Source organism: Zootermopsis nevadensis, unplaced genomic scaffold, assembly GCF_977971745.1.
Source record: "Zootermopsis nevadensis isolate Lab colony 2312 unplaced genomic scaffold, Znev_1.0 Znev_ptg000006l, whole genome shotgun sequence".
Taxonomy (NCBI): domain Eukaryota; kingdom Metazoa; phylum Arthropoda; class Insecta; order Blattodea; family Termopsidae; genus Zootermopsis; species Zootermopsis nevadensis.
This window is the reverse complement of record NW_028259138.1, coordinates 8,283,098-8,299,080: the sequence shown is the minus strand read 5'-3', so window position 1 is coordinate 8,299,080 and position 15,983 is coordinate 8,283,098. Positions and strand designations below refer to the sequence as shown.

The window sequence follows — 15,983 nt, the reverse complement described above, 5'->3', positions numbered from 1 at the left end:
CGTTTCACAAGACGCCACCTTCAAGACCTGGTACAAACAGTTGAAATAGAAAGAAGTATTTTGGGCAAGAAGGGTACAGGGCTTCCACGTGTGTCTGATAAAAATGTCGAAAGGATGCGTAGGATCATTGTCCGCAGGACACGTAAGTCGACATGAGCTGCAACACGTGAGTTGCAAATGGAGCATTCGACAGTTCATCAGGTGTTAAGAAAACGTTTGTGTCTGTATGCTTGCAAGTGCTACAGAAAATTACGCCAGTTTATGAAATTACCTCTGCAGCCTACCGTGTCCTTTTCTTCTAGCAAGCCTGAGCACCACCACGTAGGAGGTTGATTTAGCGTGTATCTCTTCATCAACATTTCCCATACCGATGGACTGGCCGGCCAGATCTCCGGATATCATACCGTGTGAATTCTTTATGGGGATACGTAAAAGACTGTGTATAGCAAACTCCAGTGGCCGACGCGAAGGGTTTGAAGGACAGATTTGCAGCTGCTATTACAACAGTTGACGTTGAAATGTTGTAGCGTGCATGGACGGAACTTGAATGTCATTTGGACATTGTACTTGTTACAAATAGTGCCCATGTTAAATGCGTACAATGTTCAGAACAAAACTTTGAGATTTTCTCGCAGATGACGCTCAAACTGTGTGTCTATGTCTTTTCATAATTATATTTACCAGAAAATTTGTAAAGATAATTTATATTCACTCTATACTATCCCGGAATTTGCCTAGAGAGTTGGAGAGAAACAAGAAATGAACTTATGATGGCACGTCTACGGGTTGGGATATGAACACGGGACTTACAGATCACGAATCAGGATACTAACCACTCGACCACAACCTTCAGTTGTGCTAAATGATGAAGAGCGGCATGACATATGTTTTATAGTGTTCCTCTCACTTCATTAACCCCTGGTACGTAGGCCTACAAACATGACAAGCAGCTCCCCCCCCCCCCCACTTGCTGGACCGTACGCAGCGAAGTCCGTGGATATGCAAACAACAGGGAAAGACGAAAATAGTTCTGAAAGTTGAATTGACAGCAGCGCTGCTTTTGATTGTCGGTGCACGCAACCCTGGGGTACTATTTCACGCAGTGGAGAGTTTGAATAGGCCAGTACTCAGACGGTATTAATGTAATAGCCGTGACCAATCGCTTTTTGTCGTCACTACGAATCCGTTTTCGTATATCTCAGTGAATTCCCGATATTTCGATAAATTTGGATGATCATATATAATCTTCTCTCATTCAGTTGAAGTTCTGTATTTTAGAATAACTGAAAATAATCTACTGACAAAATCGTATTTCCTGGTTATCTAGTCAAGTCGCGAACAAACCATTTGGCTTATTTATTTTCACAGCTACAAACGTAATTTAGTTTTTAGTACTAACCAAAATTACAACTTCTTCTTTTCTTTCAACACCACCAAACCACTTTACTAGCTTCTTCTTATTGTGTGCTAAAATGTCTGCTCCCACAATCCCTTAATTTTAAATAAAATATTCCATCTTCATTTATAAAACGTTTTCGTCAATATTATACAATACAATACTGAAACGCGATAATTACATCGGTTTTTTCACGGGGAATAAAAAACTTTACCGAATTCGATACGATTATGTACAAATTACATTTATGTAAAATTACTGGACGTACACGACAGGGACATGCAGCCTGAATTGATAATCTTAAAATTAAAATTCTGTCAAGTCCGATAATGTATTTGTACACAAGCAATCAGACAATTTGGAAATGTACGACAAAGTCAAATCTTAACGGATTCGATACTTCAAAACTCACAAAATCCAATACCGGCGTGCAACAGTAAGTACATTTTGCTTATTTTATTAAACTGGAGTGAATGTGACTCAAATAAGTGAATAATTTTTGCGTTCCCTGCACATTCTGACGTCAAACTATGTAAAATTCATTTTGGCCATCTCTCTTCTGTACATTCTGTCTACATTTACACAGCATGCCAACAGTTTTACACTGTAATACTTTTAACATCGACTTTACATACTTCGTTCATTTATTATTTATTTATTTAGTGTTCTGTCCGACGACAGGTCCATATGAATAGGATCCTTCCATCCTATTCTCGGACTGGGACCTGTTCGTATACGTTCTTGGCAGATGATCCAGAAGTGGTTTGCCATTGCCTTCTTCTGTGTGTGAATGGAGTAATTGTTGGGATGCCACGGAGAAACCGGGGAAGCCCCCGGAGGAAAACTCCGTGTTGCGTAGACCACGGCCTTGCCCAACACAAGTTATAAATTCGGGCACCGCCGGGAATCGAACCCGAGACCCCAGGATTACATATTCAAGCTTATCTAAAGCATCGCATTCAGATTCCACATCTGCAGACTATAATGCGCTCTTCAATCTAAGTGCCGTTTTTATATTTTAATATTTTGGACTTGTTACCTCTTTCTACACTCTTTCGTGCGTTTCCAGAATGTAGTCTCCTCCTAACTTCCTCATGAATATAATTTTTTATTTTATTTTTGTTCCCAAATATTTGAACTTTGAGTGACTAACAAAACAATAACTTATTAAATTATAGCTATTTCTTTACGTATTATGTTTTAGACTGTTAATATGAATAAATACAAATGAAGTACAATACTTCCGGAGTGGCCGACAGGACTCAGCTAGTCAAAAAATTTCTTCGCCGCGTATGGAAATCGCAGCTTCATTGCCGTGTTAACAAGAACCCACCACTGGTCGGTATTGCTAATATAAATACATGAGAGTTTATACGGCACCCGGAGGTCATGTTCTGGACTTCAGGTTAAATAAAACAGATGTAGTTCAGCCATAAATCAATGTCTATTTGGTGTGGGGAATCTCAATTCTATTTCCATAGTAAGAAGAGTTAGAAGGCCAGATGGACCTGCAGTGAATTAAAACAATGACAAAGAGCCTTTCTCATAGAAGGCAGTTTTGCGACTTCCCCTACGTACGAGGTGCGATCGGAAAGTTTCTAGACTGCGCGTATAAAAACCTGTACACTTATCTCATCCATCACCCTCGAAGTAGTTCCCCTGGGAGTGAACACAACGATCCCAGCGCCGCTGCCAAGCCTGGAAGCATCCCTGGAAATCTTTCTTTGTCAGCCTGTCAAGCACCATCTGCGATTCTGCCTGAATCTCTTCTATCGTCTCAAATCTCCTTCCCTTTAGCTGAATTTTCATCTTTGGGAAGAGGAAGAAGTCACACGGAGCTTAGAAAGGAAGTTGGGGTCGGTTCTTGCAAGATCTTTGAGCTCCTGACAAACGAGAAGTCGATTCTGCTTCTGGTCCTCAGACAGGATGCGTCGCATGTGGAGTTCTTCCTTTAGAATCAGTTGACAGGTCCCATAGCCTATCCCAACAATGTGGCACAAGTCGTTGATGGTACGACGTCGATCTTCGTGAATGGCCTGCCGAATCTTCGTAACATTTTCGGGCGTTGTGCTCGAAGATGGTCGTCCAGAACGCTCGTCATCATCGACAGAGGTTCGGCCATTTTTAAAACGTGAATGGCACACAAAAGTTTGTGCACGACCCATTGCGGACTCCCCAAATGCTTGCTTTAGCATTTCATAGGTTTCCGTAGCCGTTTTGGCGAGTCTTTGGCAAAATTTGATGCACACGCCATTCCGAAATCGCAGGAGGGTCGGTGTAATGCACTACCAAAACGCCCGTAACTGAGAAACAAATGCTAATTCGATGATGCCAGCTGGCACACTGATTTACTATGAATGTAGGCTGCACCCCCTAGCGGCAGAAGCTCGTACTACATCCGGTTCGCCCTCTATTGACACAGTCTTGAAACTTTCCGTTCGCACCTCGTATGTAGTGATTCGACTTTTAATCATACACTTTGTCCACATACAACAGTTCTATCTAATACAAATGAGCTCGAAGATCTTAGTTCCTGATAAGGGAATAGTCTAACCAACAAGTTTTTGTTCCCGACAAAAGCAGTATTTTAGCACGTACAGAATTTATCGTCTAGGGCCTAGCATCCTATTAATTAGTTTTGTGAACATCGGTTTATTTGATGCCTGCACATCATAGTAATAATTTTGACCAAGCTCGTTACGCCATTTTTCATGAAACGAGACGTCAAAGCAGGTATTTACTGCTCAAAAGCATTCTGCTCGCCATTGTTCACTCCATTTTCACACACATACATTGTTCACGCCGTAGAACAACAAGGAACTTTTATGTTATATGACAGTTCTGTGCAGAGCATGCGCAGAGCGTGTTTTACTAATCGTCGAGATAAATGACGCTGACAATGTCAATGGGTCTTTTCTGTGAGGGTAGAGCGGAAGGAACATGATGCTGACCATTCTGTTGTCGCGGAGGCAAAAGTCATATGACATAAATTACACCACAGTTTGAATATGTACTGGACAAACAGCTATATTAAGTTTACATTTCCCAATTTAGAATTTTTATGTTCTCGAAACTGAGCTATTCATATTCCACTGCATATTCCATTCAAAATATTGTTGTCTACACTAATGAATATATTTATAAAAGGGGTACTTTTACAAACTATCTACTGAATCACTGTATCCTATCGTATTGACGTGATAAAAATTACCGACAATCTGTTGGAACGTTCTGCCTTACTCTTCGCGGCTGAGGGAAAGGTAATATCGAAAAACCTGGAGAAATACTAAACAAGGTTCTTCGAAACTCTACACTGAATACGGAGATCTGTAAGAATCTAAAGTAACACGTAAGTTGATATCTCATTACAACTAGTATACTGTGAATTCTGTCTTGAAATGTTATAAATGAAGCCACAATAAATCCAGCTCTTTATTAATTAATATCTTCGGTCTAAGTGGAGAGAGGTAAAATTTAAGACAAAGACAGGTTTATTTTACATGACTTCGAAAAACATGCAGCAATAGGAAACTGGGATTATTTTATAGGGGGGCTACAAAATTAATAATCAACGCTTTTCTACGTGAGAACATTTATGGGTTACTGTAATAAATGTAATAAATCATTTCATGAAGTAATCTACTTAACTAATTCCACAAAGTGGAGCTCTTGAACAGAGAACAGTAGCTCAAATATACAACATTGTAGGGGAACATTTTACAAATCAATCCGTATTTTCCAATAAATCTGCAGATCGTAACAAATTCGGTCGATATTCCACCGCATTTATTCAACACACTTGCTATGTACCGAGTCTTTCTTTTAGAGAACATTAAATTTTATCTACATGTAAATTGGGAGTTGTATTGAGCAGAAGTAAACCAAATTAAGACTTCTTAACAGACATGCTGACAAATTTAATGAAGTATCAGATTATTATTTTCTAAGATAAATCATACAAGAAGCAAGATAACGTGATATGTACGTCACAGTAATTGCCATGCAGTTTAGTGGTAATCAAACTATATAACCTGTCTTACCATTAAGTATGTGCACAGACACAGTAGCCGAGGTGAGACTTCCTACAGCACACGTGTAGTTTCCGGAGTGCTGCTTCAGGGCATGGTCTACTGTCAGGGTGGTGACCACAACGCCAGTCCCCAGACTCGCGTTTATACTGAAAAGTAAAGGAAAAAGATGAATGTTAGGCTAGACTCCAGTGACGGCTTCTGTGAACACAGATCCAGCTAAGTGACGACTGGCTCTTAAGGAATGAACCACGGAATTAATAAAGTTTTATCTTTTTTAAAATGTTAAAATAATGCCGGGATCACAGTCACTTTCGATAGTCCCATGACATGGCCCGAGAACTGAGATTAGTTTTTCGAAATATATTTTTAAAAAGTTGTTTTTTAGTCCTGCCTTGCGGTATCGTAGTTACGTTTAATATTTTGAGGTTTCCTATAATCGCCGTCGTGAAATACTAGATACCCTAAATGATTATATTCTGGATTTTGGCGCCTTATATAGTGGTCCGTAGATGACGACGTTTAGGAGGAACGCATTATCGTTATCTTAATTGCAATGGCAAGGCATAAAAGAATGTATTTTACAAAACTATATTTGTGTGACACCTCACTGGACGTTGATTGCACAGGAGTTGGTGTATTATCTAAATTGAGTAATTAGCTTATATTTCCACTGGTTTGATTGCCGTTGTTGGTCTACGGTGAGCCGTGGTTGCATCGTCTGTGCCTGTGAACGTCAACTATGCGTGGGCGTTACTGTCAGTTTTTAAAATGTGTAGGGTATATATAAAAAACTCTGAAATCAGGGTGACCAACTATTGCATATGAAATTTATTTATTTTTGTTTATTTTTGGTTAAATAACACATTGGAGTCATGAGCGTTCTGTTCGTTTATGATGTTTTGGTGTTTGCTAGTTTTATATATATATATATATATATATATATATATATATATATATGGAATTTTTCTAAAATGTCAAGAATTTTACTTTTCGAGGCTATTCTTAACACGTTCATTATATCTTCCATGGGGCCTTATTCACGTCCGTGGTCGAGGATGTGTTGGGCGTATTTCGATTTTGTTAAGTCGAATCTAATGTCGTGGACATGTTCTTTAAATCTGGTTTTAAATTCCCTACCGGTTTGGCCAATATAGACCTGCTCGCAGCTTCCCCATTTTAACTGATGTACACCACTTTTATTGTATTTATTATCTTGTTTCTTTGAATTGCATCTGAATTTTATGGCGTTATTGACTTTGTAGGCTACTTTGAAATTCGTGTTTTTGAATATTTTGGTGAGTGTTCTAAAACTACTGTAAAAGAATGTGAAACTGGACCATATTTTACTATTTGTGGTGGGTTAGGGTACAGTGATAGGAGGTTTAGACTATAGGATCTTATATCTCTGGAGTTGTAACCGTTATTGTATCCTATTTCTTGGATAAGCTTTGTTTCTTTATCAAACATTTCTTTGGAAATTGATATTTTGTTTACAAGGAAATTGAATGCAGTATGTCTGAGAATGTGGGATTCCTGTAGATGCCCAATTGGAATTCTTTTGTGTCTATGGATGGTGAGGTTTAAAAAGTTAATTTTATTTTTATATTTCCAGGTTGTATTTTAACTTTTTGTGCATGTTATTATAGTCATCCAGGATGTGTTTCTACGTATTCAAGCGATATAATTTATATGTCGTTGTTTGATTATGTTTGGGTAAAATTTAAGTAAGTACCCAATATAATACACCAAATCCTGTGCAATCAACGTCCAGTGAGGTATTACATAAATATGTTTTCGTAAAATACATATCTTTTATGCCCTGTTAAATTCCATAATCTTTTTGATTTGTTTTATATGATTTAACTTGTTCTTTTGCCACTGACGATGACCTCTTGAGGTCTAAACGCGTTTGGCATTAGCGTCCTTCAAAGTGTAAACAGTTTTGTTTGTATACATACCTTATATTTCAATACACTACGCGGTTTGAAAGGTTTTAAGACTGTTCGGATGAATTCATTAAAAAATATCTGATAACAGATATGGGTCTGTACACACTACAAAGGAAATTTTTCAAGCGGAAAGTGTTGAAGAAATGAAATACAAACAAACATAGAAAAGTTTATATTCCTCTGGAGGTAGGATTTATTAATGGCTGGCCTACACTCGATTGAAAGAATTCTCCCCAAACAGATGAAAACAGTAGGCCTACACAATTTAAGCTTCCGTGCGATGTACAGAATGCATTTACTGCACAGAGTGCACTGCACTCAAGTCGTAGTTACAGCTGGGATTATTTCGACTACACTTTATATTGTCCTTTCTTGACAAATCTAGACTTCGAAAACTAGCTTCTTCATCTTTTTCTCTGATCCCTTGTTTTTCTTCCTTTCTTCTGTTCTCTCTTGCATTTTTTGTTTCTTTCTTTCATCCTCCAATCAATACGAAGCCATTTACTTGATAATACATTATATAAACCAACCGAAAGCTCCTAAACTATTGCAAGGTCAACTGGCAACCTGCGGTCCTCGCAATTCTTTATACGACCCTTCACACTATCTGAGAATTAGCCGACGAGAGACGGGTAAACAATTTATGATACTGAAGGGAACATTTATATAAATGTACATATAATATCTAAGAATAAGGTAAAACAATATGAAAAAGTAATGTGATAAAATTGTTGATGTAGGCCTAAAATATTAAAATGGTTTTTGGGGACATTTTGTCCGATTAAAGTAATGAAACTTCCAGTTCTAATGCCGGCGAGTTAATTACTTCTTCGCCTATGAGGTATTACCGCAACGTATGACAATTTAGAAATGTGCTAGTCAGGCAGACAAAATGCTTCCAGCTCTCATGTGGAGGCCTGTAGGATAGCTCTTCTTATCCCTTGTAATTAGCATTTGACAGCTGACAGTACCGAAGGCTACCGGAAAATTAAAGGGAACATCTGACCTGGGTCCAGGGACAGAACCAAGTGGCTTCTTGCACGACTCGTACAGGCTTGTCCATAATGTAATTAACGGTTGCATCATTTATATGGTTAGTCATGTTGTCATGGTTACAGAATTACTGTTTAATGCCACTATTAAATGTCGAAAATAAACCCATTCACTGTTACGTGTTCTGTTTGTCAAAGATTAATTGCACAAAAAAAAAAGTTTTGGAAGTGTCCACCACGTTCAGCAATGCACGCATTCACATTTTTCCTATGTTTGATTCAACAAGACGAAGACTTCATGCAGTGACTGGAAACGGTTTACCTAACGAGATATAGTCGATTAGTGTGGCACAAGAGAATCGAGATATGTATCCTTAAACTCATTCCGGTAAACAAGAACGAGATGCCAGGTAGTGTTCGACCACGACTAGTTGCACCCGTGAAAGAGGCATCCTTGCACTTGGACTGTTGAAAAGACAGCCGACGGACTGGTGCGAACGGGTTGAAACATGACGTGGCCTACGTGATCTCTTGTATTATAACAGCGATATTAGTGTGTTATTAATCCATTTGAATTGTACTGAAATGCAACCAAAAAGTGTTTTAGTATATGTTTTGTGACCTTCCCAGTATTGTCAGGGTGATTAAGTCGAGAAGAATGAGATTGGCGGGGCATGTAGCGCGCATGAATGGGACAAGAGGTGTGCACCGGGTATTGGTTGGGAAGCCTGAGGGGAAGAGACCACTGGGGAGACCTAGACGTAGACGGGAGGATAATGTCAGGCAGGATCTATGGGAGACAGGAGTTGAAGGAGACTGGATTTTGTTGGCCCAGGACAGGGTCCGGTGGAGGGCTTTGGTTAATTCGGTGATGAACCTTCGGTGTCGGTAAGCCATCTAGTTTTGTGACCTTTCAATAATTCTGTACCAAGTTTCGTGAAGTGACCTTAGATTTATGGGTCAGCCCGACATGACGAGGAAACAGCGGAATTATTCGCCTAAGTCCACTCTAAAAAGCTTCCTGTACAAATATTTATTTTCGGATAATGTTTACCACTCCGGCTCAAATGCAGGGTTTAAAGCAAAAGTCCCAATGTGCGGATCAGGAAGGATTATAGAATCGTGTTTCTACATCTGCTAAGCGTAGAAATGATTCCATTGTTAGTCTGTGAGTGGAGTGAGTTGGTCTCCTCGTGTCGTGGAGAAGTTTCCATCACGAGACCACAGTGCCGGACAGTTCTCCTGGGAATTGGAAAAAGTACGCCGTTGGGAACGATAAAAGTAAAAATCATTAGCTGTTGTGGTGCGCCATCCGCTAGAAACAAGCCTGCCAACATCCCTAAACGAGATTTGTGGTAGACCTGATGACTAATGCATAAATCTCCTTTTATCACAGTGGAGAAACTGCCTTCTCTTCGATGCATCTCACATCAACATTCAAAGCACAAACAGGTCTACAGTTCGAGACATCAATACTATAAAGAAAAACACAAAAATTCCATTAGGTACCCGTAAATGCTGAGAAGTAAGAGCGGGTTGGCGTATCATCACCAGAATGCAGAAAAAATAATTTAATACGAATGGCAAATGGGCCTAAACCCTTCGAAAGTACAGAAAATTAAAATATAATATTTAGGAATAATTTAAAAAGAATATTAATTCTATGAATATTAACTGTGTACAGTACAGAAAAGTATGTCTTCCGACCTCCTAACAGTGATAATATTAAAAAATTACCACACTTTAATGTAACGTGTGTGAAATGTGTCAGTTTTAAATAGTACTGATCATGGTATGTTACAATCTGGATTACTAAATTCTTGAACTTTGTCCATCGTCTGGTTTAAAAAAAAACACGACGTTTCGGAAGCTGGATCTGCTTCCATCCTCCGTCCAGTGATTGAGGCTAGCCCTTTCAGTCGGACCAATCTGAGTAGGTACTCCACTCCCCCTTTTTAACCTGTGGACGGAAGCAGTTCCAGCTTCCGAAACGTTGTGTTTTTTTTAAACCAGACGATGGACAAAGTCCAAGGATGTAGAAATCCCGAGTGTGAAATGTGGTCTCCCACTCTATGTTAAGAACATTAATTAAACGTGTGTGATTTTGGAATTCACGGCGATGAGGATGATAAAGTTCTTCTCGGTTTTGGTGCCATGTAGACTTGTTGGTAGATGCCATTTTTAGGGCTTCAACACTGAAAATGAGGACTATCGGTTTCTCCAAAAAGCTGGCATCTACCGATGAGTCTACATGGTGCAGAAAAACAGAAGAAGATCATTATTGATTAAACGTGGGTGAACAAAGTGCTGAGTAAATTGTTTGGACGCAAGAGAATGATTAGCTCCAAAATTCGTAGTTCTCACCAGATATTTCAATGCCTTCAGATCAACGGAGGTGCTGTGGGTCTATGGGCGCATGGGGAAGTGGCGAGGATATGCCAAAATAGCGGACTGTTGTAAACACGGTAATGGACTGTCGGTGTCCACGAAAGACAGGAAGATTATCTGAGTGACAAGAAGCTTATCAAAATGGAATTTACTCTACAAGGTTCGTTTACGTAGTAAAAGATTTCGGGAAGACTATTCAGTAAAGAAAGAGGCTATGGGACAAAGGACCCGTGTTTTATTTACTATGTCGAGACCGGCGCTGGTACACAACCAGCCTCACCCGGGGCCCTTTACGTGGTGTAGAGCTTTGAGATATGAACGTATTTCACACGTGTACTAACAAAATGTAACTTAGGTGTTATCTTCAGGTTTGTGGTTTCTCGGCCTGTGACCCATACAGCTGCTCGTAATGCTTTACAGGTTTTACCAGGCACAACGTTCATTTAGCTAATTAAATTACGATTAATCCCAAGTTTCAAGAATGAATTTATTCTGTGTGATTTGCAAACCAGAGTCATGGATTTTCAAAGGCCTAAAACAGATTTACAGGAAAGAGGGAAGGAAATAAAGTATGTGTACATTTGTGTGTATAGAGCTTAGCAAAGTTTAAATCAGTTTATTTTCGTTCATATGATTTGACGTTAAGTTAGGCTTCGTAATAATGTGTTGCTTTGTTGTCTTAAACTAAGCTGAGCTAAGCTTGGCGCAAGGTGTGGCCCAGACTTCTCTCAGGTTTAATTCAAATTTGTCTGGAATTTATCTAAAGCTTGGCTCACCTTACCTCAGCTCAGTTTAGGACAGTTTAGTTGGTTTCAATTTAAGTGAATTTATATCATGTTACATTACGTTAGGTAAACTTGTGTTGTGTTGTGTCAAGTTTAGCCAAAGCTTGCCTCATCTGAGCTTAGCTCAGTTTAACTCAGCTTATTTCAGTTTAATTCAGTTCACATGGTTAGGCTGGATCAGGTTATGGTAGGTTTGGTTAGGCTAAGTTGTGTTTTATTGTGGTAAGTAAAGTTTGGTTGAAACTTGAAAGAAGGTCCGCTCAATCCTTACGCAAGCTTTGCTCTCTTAGCTCAAGCTTAGTTCAGTTTAGCTCAGGTTTTTCAGTATACTTAAGTTTAGTTCACTCCTGTTCTTAGGAATGCAGAATGATAGAAAAGCTACAAGTAAGATTTCTATTTCACATGGTCGCGAGTACGAAGACGGCTGAGTTTGGTTTGTTACCAGTGTTTTCATCACCTTGATGGAGGCAGCAAGCACATCTTAAAAGTAGGTGGACTTCTACAAAACTACACAGCGCAATAACCCAGAGGGCAGCCATCTTCAGAGTTGCGAGTATTTCGGTGGGACGTGAGATTTGTCCACGAGTTCTTATACACTCAAGTGAGTACTGAGCAATTCAAGGCCACAGGTTACGTCCTATAAACCTTGCTGTAGATAGATGAATTGATAACAGATAGATAGACAGACAGGAATACAACCAGCTTTCCAATCCAAAGATGCAATATTATAGTTTAAATTTTAAGGTTTTAATTATTTAATTTGTAGCGGTGATTATAAGTAATTTTGCATATGTACAATTTTCAGAATGACAGGACTATTCAAACAAAGCTTCAATTGTAAGGGCTGCAGTATTTAATTAATTAAAACCTTCTTTGAGATTCCTCTTCACGTTTCTCTTTGTATGATTACAATGAATGGCTGAACAGAAGCTCTGTTTTAGACACATCACGGCAAGGAATTAATTTCCCCCTGCAGTTAGCTGCTGCTTAATACCGTTTACCTGCGAATTTTTGACTTTAAAAGGTTCTCCTGTTCTCGTTCCAACCAGCGACATTTGCAATTATGAAAGATGTGGACATTGAAGTCTGGGATGACGTCTGGTCTATGTATTGAAGAAAACTTTAGGCCTACATTCAGTCGGTGAGTTAAGTCCAGTAACAAAATCGTCATGGAATCCAAAAGAATTTAATACAAGATTTCTACAGACTACACAGATTTACCTAAATACAATATAAACAAGACAAGATTCTAATTACTGGATGTCTGTATAGTAAGGAAATTGGCATATGAGGAATGATGTTTTCAATGTTTCAAACTCATTTAGGCTTAAGTACGATATTACTAGAGGAAAATTGTACACAAAAATTAACCTCTTTCCTCCTAACAGGCACCAGGTACCACCACGTCATTCAGTCATCATGGATACAGTTTAATCGCGAGAGGTAACAGGCATGTTTATGCAACTCCACAAAGAAAGCGTTCCCTCCCAAGTCCATATATGCAAGTTCTTATGTACCCTATGTTCTATTATTTGTCGTTTGTTTCATACACTTTACCTTATTCCCTTGGAGAGGGGGGTGTCACCGTGACGCCAGGTGACGTAGTCGCCTGGTTCCTCCACCTGCGTCGCGAGGCACGTAAGTTCCACAGCACTTCCTGCTTTGTAGTATCTCTCAGATACCTCGTGGTTATTCTCATCCATAATCGCTACCTCTGGAGCTGGAAAAAAAAAATCCAAACACTGCGCATTTCACCATCATGTGTTGAAGAACCAAATTAAAAAATGTTGAATCCGCGGATCAGGAGTTTAGGGAACAACCTGAAATAGCCAATTACGTAACTCACCGACCATGTTGGAATATAGTTCAGTGCACAGATTAAGTGTGAGTCAACAACTTGAAAGTTGTGAAGTTCCTCGATTATTTGTTAAACAAAGAAACTGAAATATTTTTTAATGCTCAAATAAAATGTTTATTAAACGGTTTGGAAGAAAGATTGTTTAACGTTCGGAAAACTTGTTTAGCAATGGACTTGATGTTGGAAAATTTTCTAAACATGTATTTTAGCAAACAGTTTTATTGTGTCTGTAATGTACTGCTCTTGGAACGTCTTCCTCCATCTACTACACGCTTGGAGCTGGGGTTAACGCCTCTGGTTCGTATTCCGGAAATGGCTCAATTCACGACCCAAGAACTAACATCCTGTCTCGAGTGTTTCCTAGTTATCCTCAACGTATCCATCAAAAAGTATGCAGAATAGTTATAATTCCGATTCTGAACCATGTACTTACAAAATTTAGCCGATTGGTTGCAATTACATATTAGAAATTGAAATACTCTCTAAGTTAGCCCGACATATCTCGGCGTTATATTCGCCATCTTCAGTGGCTTTACGCTCCGTAAGCTATTACATTATTTTGTACCAAGAATCAAAATTAATCTTAATTTACAAATTACATAAATAGTTTCTAAATCATCGCCCTGATGACGGAGGCAGTATGACCTCTGAAACGTTGGTTAACATCGACCACACTACACAGCGCAACAACCCAGAAGATAGAAATCTTCAAAATATTTCTTGTAGTTTAGTATAGTATTTATCTTACATCAGACCAAGATGGAAACAGTATGTTCTTCCGAAACGCCGATATCTAACTATAAGTCCACATTCCATTACATCCCAAGTGACAAACATCGACATGTTCAGTGCCGTGAGAACGTCAAATCTAACATAATTTTCGTTTGAATGGGTTCAATAAATCATCAGACAAAGAAAGATTTCCAGGGATGCTTCCAGGCTTGGCAGCGTCGCTGGGATCGTTGTGTTCACTCCCAGGGGAACTACTTCGAGGGTGATGGATGAATTTAATACCTGAGATAAGTGTACAGGTTTTTATACGCGCAGTCTGGAAACTTTCCGATCGCACCTCGTATAATCGGATGACTCTACATAATGTGGGTACGTAACATACACTGTAAAATGTATCATTCTTATTTGAAGTATTTCCGATATGAATTTATAATGAAATATAAAGGAATACTTTTTTCGATTTACAACTTGCTTGTCAACAGGATGCCTGTTGTTTTTACATTACAAAATTATATGTCTGTCTGTTAGTAAAGTATTACACAAGCTGTATATGACAAAAGAATTACAAAAATTGACTCGAATTTAGAAAACATACCCATGCATGTAAATTATGGACCAATGCAAATTCACTAATAAGGACCAAAAGTAAATAATATATATATATATATATATATATATAAACACGTAATACAGAGGAATACATAGTTCCATTCTTATTACTGTTGAGATGTACTGTATTTATAAGTTTACTTTACACCTGAAGATGGTTCAATGTAACCGAAACATGTAGTAAAAAGATGTACCAAATATGTAAATGATATTTGAATATCTTATGTATAAATTTTATTTATATACAATTGTGATTAGACGGAAAAAAACACGAATAATTGTACTGTATTTGTGAAACAGACTATAAAAGATGGCCAGGAACTTCATTCCTATATTCACTAAGATATGATATTGATTTAAAAGTTAATAGCAGGGTACAAGCATGCTTACATTTTGGAAAACAATTCTATAACAATGTTTAGACCGCGTCCCCGATAAATCATGTTTATTAGCCAACGGCTTGTTCTGCAACATAATCACAATCCACTATCGCTCTCATTGACATCATTAAGCGTCGTGTTTTCCCACGGTTTTGACTTTGTGCCCTGGATTACAAAACATGACAAAGAGGATTAGATTCAAAGCAAAACCGTGGTCAGTATATCCACAACGGAAGGGCGATTGTAGAATAAATTACATTTTATTCAGAGGAAGAGTTCATAAATTTATAATTTAACTTGTTTGCTTGAAACTGGTACCAAAAGGGAGATTATTTAATACAAAATGGAATTACAGCATCAATATGGTTTTAGTGAATGCAGCGATGTTTACGTCCGGTGTTCATAGATTTCTGTCAAAGCAAACCAACATTGGACAGCCAGCACTGATAACCTGTTTCCAAAAGAACAATTCTATGTTTAAATTATAGCATTCAGAATAGGTAATGGATAATTTATAAATCGTATTTTGCTTCAACTAGACCTCAGGTGTAGACTTACTCTTATTCCAAAAGGAGAAAGGATGTAATCTCGTTTAAATCAAATATACCAGAAATGACTCAGTTTTTGCAGACCGATGTTTTGATATACGCAACAAAATCGAGACGACAGAGGAAACAGTAACTTTGTATAATTATCATCTTCTCGTTGTCTATATCATCTCTTTTCTTCCTCTACTTTCCATTTCCCTCCTCATTCTCCTAAGTATCATCATTCATTATATTGATCTTCTCCTTATATCCTTCTTGTACCTTTCTTCCTATGTCTTCTTCAATATCCCCTGCAGATAGTGCGTTCAGGGTCTG

At 38.4% G+C, this 15,983-nt stretch overlaps 1 protein-coding gene across 10 annotated transcripts in view; it reads right to left on the bottom strand.

The window, feature by feature from the left end:
- LOC110837546 (limbic system-associated membrane protein) overlaps nt 1–15,983 on the bottom strand; it is a 421,660-nt gene that overhangs the window by 20,230 nt on the left and 385,447 nt on the right. For all 10 annotated transcript variants that reach the window (XM_022079800.2, XM_087343651.1, XM_022079782.2 and 7 more), the window contains 2 exons: nt 13,099–13,261; nt 5,437–5,573 (listed from right to left, as the gene is read on the bottom strand). In XM_022079800.2, coding sequence (XP_021935492.2) covers nt 5,437–5,573; nt 13,099–13,261 — 300 coding nt within the window. The remainder of the gene's footprint in view (nt 1–5,436; nt 5,574–13,098; nt 13,262–15,983) is intronic.